The 6,000-nt window shown below is 48.0% G+C and overlaps 1 protein-coding gene across 1 annotated transcript in view; it reads left to right on the top strand.

The window, feature by feature from the left end:
• The first annotated feature begins 528 nt into the window (after positions 1-528).
• LOC123996461 (complement factor H-like) overlaps positions 529-6,000 on the top strand; it is a 29,825-nt gene continuing 24,353 nt past the window's right edge. The window contains exon 1 of the mRNA XM_046299830.1: positions 529-682. Within this exon, the coding sequence (XP_046155786.1) occupies positions 613-682 (70 nt within the window). The 5' untranslated portion in view covers positions 529-612. The remainder of the gene's footprint in view (positions 683-6,000) is intronic.

Raw genomic sequence — 6,000 nt, 5'->3', positions numbered from 1 at the left:
TCCCTGGAATATTATCCCATACACCATCAAACCTTCCCATCCCACAGGACACAGACGCCAAATCAACATCTTTTCCACGTTATTCAATTTAATTGACATGGAAACAACGTTGATTCAACCAGTGTGTGCTCAGTGGGAAGTTAGTGGTGCTGGGGATGACATGATCAAAGTTCACTATAAAGAAACATGACGTATATTTTTAACAATATCAAAGCAGCCAGACAATATCTAGTAAAATGTCCTCGTGGTCCTTGCCAAGTATTTCAACTGCATCTTCGTTACTGAGTGTCATAGATGTGTTCTTTGCATTCTACACATTGAGGCAGGAATATTGACCTTCAATTCTCATATGCAAGAAAAAGTTAAATGTAACATTGTGTGTTTTGTTTAGTTGGTAGGTTAATGTGAGGTAAACCCTGGCATGCTCTCAAGGTGTCGAAGTCAATAAAACTTTAAATCAATTTTGGCCCTTGGGTCAGTCCCGCTGGACAGTGGTTCTCTTCAGTGCTCCCTGGGGGCTGGAACTCTGTAGACAAACATTAACTTTGGGGTAGACACTCTATATTTATCTTCTACTCTTTCCATTTTTACTGCATCTACCATTTGATCAACATGAAATCATCTCTGACTCTGCTGTGTCTGGTGGTATGGGTGAATGTGGATGCTTCATCAGCTCAGACTGGTAAGGATGTGTTTTCTTTCACTTTCTCACATGCTTGTAGTGCCCACATTGTGTTAGTATGCACCAATTGCTCTGTAAGACACTGACTAGACTATACAAAGTGAGCAAACATAACTGATGTGTTTACTTTGCTATGTTTAGCTACTATTGTACATCATCATAGGGAAACAGCACATTACTCTTCTGATACGCAGGGAAAGTGACGACAATTTCTGCCTTCAATTCCATATTCACTTTTTATGTTTTTGACAGGACTTTGGGAATATAAACTCAGCAAAAAAAAGAAACGTCCTCTCACTGTCCACTGCGTTTATTTTCAGCAAACTTAATGTGTAAATATTTGTATGAACATATTCCACAGATGTGACAAACAAAAATGGAATAATGTGTCCGTGAACAAAGGGGAGTCACAATCAAAAGTAACATTTGCCGGTGATGTCTGGTGAGGACCTGCCTTACAACAGGCCTACAAGCCCTCAGGCCTTCCTCTTTCAGCCTATTGCGCACTGATGGAGGGATTGTGCGTTCCTGGTGTAACTTGGGCAGTTGTTGTTGCCATCCAATGTAAATAGTCCGGTAGCCATTTGATTAATTGTTCAGCAGTCTTATGCCTTGGAGGTAGAAGCTGTTAAGGAGCCTTTTGGTCCTGGACTTGGCGCTCTGGTACCCGCTTACCATGCAATAGCAGAGAAACAGTCTATGACTTGGGTGACTGGAGTCTTTGATGCCAGATCTCTGACCTCCTCCCTATAGGCTGTCTCATAGTTGTAGGTGATCAGGCCTACAACTGTTGTGTTGTCAGCAAACTTAATGATGGTGCTGGAGTCATGTTTGGTCACGTAGTTGAGGGTGAACAGGAAGTACAGGAGGGGACTAAGTACACACCCCTGAGCGTCCCCAGTGTTGAGGATCATTGTGACAGACGTGTTGTTGCCTACCCTTACAACCAGTTGCAGAAGGAGGTGTTTACTCCCTGTGTCCTTAGCTTAGTGATGAGCTTCGAGGGCACTATGGTGTTGAACGCTGAGCTGTGGTCAATGAATAGCATTCTCACATAGGTATTCCTTTTGTCCAGGTTTGAAAGGGCAGTGTGGAGTGCGATTGAGATTGCATCATCTGTGGATCTGTTGGGGCGGTATGTGAATTGGAGTGGGTCTAGGGTATCCGGGAGGATGGTGTTGATGTGATCCATCACCGCCTTTCAAAGCCCTTCATGGCTACCCAGTGCTACGGGACGGTAATTATTTAGGCATGTTACATTCGCTTCCTTGGGTACAGGAAGTATGGCGGCCTGCTTGAAACATGTAGGTATTACAGACTCGGTCAGGGAGAGGTTGAAAATGTCAATGAAGACACTTGCCAGTTGGTCCACTAATTAAAGTATTAATAAAAGCTCTGCAAAAAAAATCCCCTCCAAAATCCAACTCAGTGCCAAAATGGCAAGTGTGGTCTTTTGTGTGGTTCCTAGCAGTTTGCATCAGTTTTTAGTGGTTTCTAGCTCTTTCTAGTGGTTTTTAGTGGCTTCTAGCGGTTACAAGCGAGCGAAGATGATAATGTACGTGATATCAACAGAGAAGTATATTTTCTGGGTGATTTAAATATTGACTGGCTATCATCAAGCTACCCTGTTATGCAGGTGAATGAGGACCCAAAAGCGACTTGGCGAAAACAGAGTCTTTATTCCAGTAAAGGAAATAGGCAATACTCCTGGACAATCAGAGCAGAAAACAAAACATAAAAAACTTAATTCCACTCGTAGTGACGAGGACAGACTGGAGACTCGACCATTAACTGTAGGTTGCCTCGGGAAGGCACCGACCGTAGCAGACTCAGACACCTGCTCACACGCAGCATCTGAGGGAAACAAGACACGACAGGGCGAGACAAAGACACAGCACGGCGAACAATATACAAGGATCCGACAGGACAGAAACGGAAAACAAGGGGAGAAATAGGGACTCTAATCAGAGGGCAAGATAAGGAACAGGTGTGAAAAGACTAGATGATTGAGTAGGGGAATAGGAACAGCTGGGAGCAGGAACGGAACGATAGAGAGAAGAGAGAGAGGGAGGGAGAGAGAAAAAAGGGAACGAACCTAATAAGACCAGCAGGGGGAGAACGAACAGAAGGGAAAGCAAAATGACAAGACAATATAAGACAAAACATGACAGTACCCCCCCCACTCACCGAGCGCCTCCTGGCGCACTCAAGGAGGAATCCTGGCGGCAACGGAGGAAATCATCAATCAGCGAACGGTCCAGCACGTCCCGAGACGGAACCCAACTCCTCTCCTCAGGACCGTAACCCTCCCAATCCACTAAGTATTGGTGACCCCGTCCCGAGAACGCATGTCCATGATCCTACGTACCTTGTAAATAGGTGCGCTCTCGACAAGGGGGGGGGGGAACGAACGGGGTGCGAAGAAAGGGCTTGACACAGGAGACATGGAAGACAGGATGGACGCGACAAAGATGTCGCGGAAGAAGCAGTCGCACAGCGACAGGATTGACGACCTGGGAGACACGGAACGGACCAATGAACCGCGGAGTCAACTTACGAGAAGCTGTCGTAAGGGGAAGGTTACGAGTGGAAAGCCACACTCTCTGGCCGCAACAATACCTAGGACTCTTAATCCTACGTTTATTGGCGGCTCTCACAGTCTGTGCCCTGTAACGGCAAAGTGCAGACCTCACCCTCCTCCAGGTGCGCTCACAACGTTGGACAAACGCTTGAGCGGAGGGAACGCTGGACTCGGCAAGCTGGGATGAGAACAGAGGAGGCTGGTAACCCAGACTACTCTGAAACGGAGATAACCCGGTAGCAGACGAAGGAAGCGAGTTGTGAGCGTATTCTGCCCAGGGAGCTGTTCTGCCCAAGGCGCAGGGTTTCTAAAAGAAAGGCTGCGTAGTATGCGACCAATCGTCTGATTGGCCCTTTCTGCTTGACCGTTAGACTGGGGATGAAACCCGGAAGAGAGACTGACGGACGCACCAATCAAACGACAGAACTCCCTCCAAAACTGTGACGTGAATTGCGGACCTCTGTCTGAAACGGCGTCTAACGGGAGGCCATGAATTCTGAACACATTCTCGATGATGATTTGTGCCGTCTCCTTAGCGGAAGGAAGCTTAGCGAGGGGAATGAAATGTGCCGCCTTAGAGAACCTATCGACAACCGTAAGAATCACAGTCTTCCCCGCAGACAAAGGCAGACCGGTAATGAAGTCTAAGGCGATGTGAGACCATGGTCGAGAAGGAATGGGAAGCGGTCTGAGACGACCGGCAGGAGGAGAGTTACCTGACTTAGTCTGCGCGCAGTCCGAACAAGCAGCCACGAAACGGCGCATGTCACGCTCCTGAGTAGGCCACCAAAAGCGCTGGCGAATAGAAGCAAGAGTACCTCGAACGCCGGGATGACCAGCTAACTTGGCAGAGTGAGCCCACTGAAGAACAGCCAGACGAGTAGAAACAGGAACGAAAAGAAGGTTACTAGGACAAGCGCGCGGAGACGCAGTGTGCGTGAGTGCTTGCTTAACCTGTCTTTCAATTCCCCAGACTGTCAACCCGACAACACGCCCATAAGGAAGAATCCCCTCGGGATCAGTAGAAGCCACAGAAGAACTAAAGAGATGGGATAAGGCATCAGGCTTGGTGTTCTTACTACCCGGACGGTAAGAAATCACAAACTCGAAACGAGCGAAAAACAACGCCCAACGAGCTTGAGCGTGCATTAAGTCGTTTGGCAGAACGGATGTACTCAAGGTTCTTATGGTCTGTCCAAACGACAAAAGGAACGGTCGCCCCCTCCAACCACTGTCGCCATTCGCCTAGGGCTAAGCGGATGGCGAGCAGTTCGCGGTTACCCACATCATAGTTGCGTTCCGATGGCGACAGGCGATGAGAAAAATAAGCGCAAGGATGAACCTTATCGTCAGACTGGAAGCGCTGGGATAGAATGGCTCCCACGCCTACCTCTGAAGCGTCAACCTCGACAATGAATTGTTTAGTGACGTCAGGAGTAACGAGGATAGGAGCGGACGTAAAACGTTTCTTGAGAAGATCAAAAGCTCCCTGGGCGGAACCGGACCACTTAAAACACGTCTTGACAGAAGTAAGAGCTGTGAGAGGGGCAGCAACTTGACCGAAATTACGAATGAAACGCCGATAGAAATTAGCGAAACTCTATAGAGTAATCCGTTATGGATCGATCACCTTGACATAGGGAAGCCAGGGCCCTAGAAGCCTCCCTACCAAAAACTGAACGATCAAAAACCCGAATCATCTCCTCTTTAAAGTTCAGGTAATTGTTAGAACAATCAGCCCTTACCTCCCAGATAGCTGTGCCCCACTCACGAGCCCGGCCAGTAAGGAGTGATATGACGTAAGCAACCCGAGCTCTCTCTCTAGAGTATGTGTTGGGTTGGAGAGAGAACACAATATCACACTGGGTGAGAAAGGAGCGGCACTCCGTGGGCTGCCCGGAGTAACAAGGTGGGTTATTAACCCTAGGTTCCGGAGGCTCGGCAGACCAGGAAGTAGCAGGTGGCACGAGACGAAGACTCTGGAACTGTCCAGAGAGGTCGGAAACCTGAGCGGCCAGGTTCTCAACGGCATGACGAGCAGCAGACAATTCCTGCTCGTGTCTGCCGAGCATGGCTCCTTGAATCTCGACGGCAGTGTTACGAGAATCTGTAGTCGCTGGGTCCATTCTTGGTCGGATCCTTCTGTTATGCAGGTGAATGAGGACCCAAAAGCGACTTGGCGAAAACAGAGTCTTTATTCCAGTAAAGGAAATAGGCAATACTCCTGGACAATCAGAGCAGAAAACAAAACATAAAAAACTTAATTCCACTCGTAGTGACGAGGACAGACTGGAGACTCGACCATTAACTGTAGGTTGCCTCGGGAAGGCACCGACCGTAGTAGACTCAGACACCTGCTCACACGCAGCATCTGAGGGAAACAAGACACGACAGGGCGAGACAAAGACACAGCACGGCGAACAATATACAAGGATCCGACAGGACAGAAACGGAAAACAAGGGGAGAAATAGGGACTCTAATCAGAGGGCAAGATAAGGAACAGGTGTGAAAAGACTAGATGATTGAGTAGGGGAATAGGAACAGCTGGGAGCAGGAACGGAACGATAGAGAGAAGAGAGAGAGGGAGGGAGAGAGAAAAAAGGGAACGAACCTAATAAGACCAGCAGGGGGAGAACGAACAGAAGGGAAAGCAAAATGACAAGACAATATAAGACAAAACATGACATACCCACTCAGGAAAAAACTTCAAACTGTTACCAGTGCCTGCAATCTGGA

Source organism: Oncorhynchus gorbuscha, linkage group LG15 (genome assembly GCF_021184085.1).
Source record: "Oncorhynchus gorbuscha isolate QuinsamMale2020 ecotype Even-year linkage group LG15, OgorEven_v1.0, whole genome shotgun sequence".
Classification (NCBI taxonomy): domain Eukaryota; kingdom Metazoa; phylum Chordata; class Actinopteri; order Salmoniformes; family Salmonidae; genus Oncorhynchus; species Oncorhynchus gorbuscha.
The sequence above is the reverse complement of the archived record's forward strand: the minus strand, read 5'-3'. Positions and strand labels throughout refer to the sequence as shown.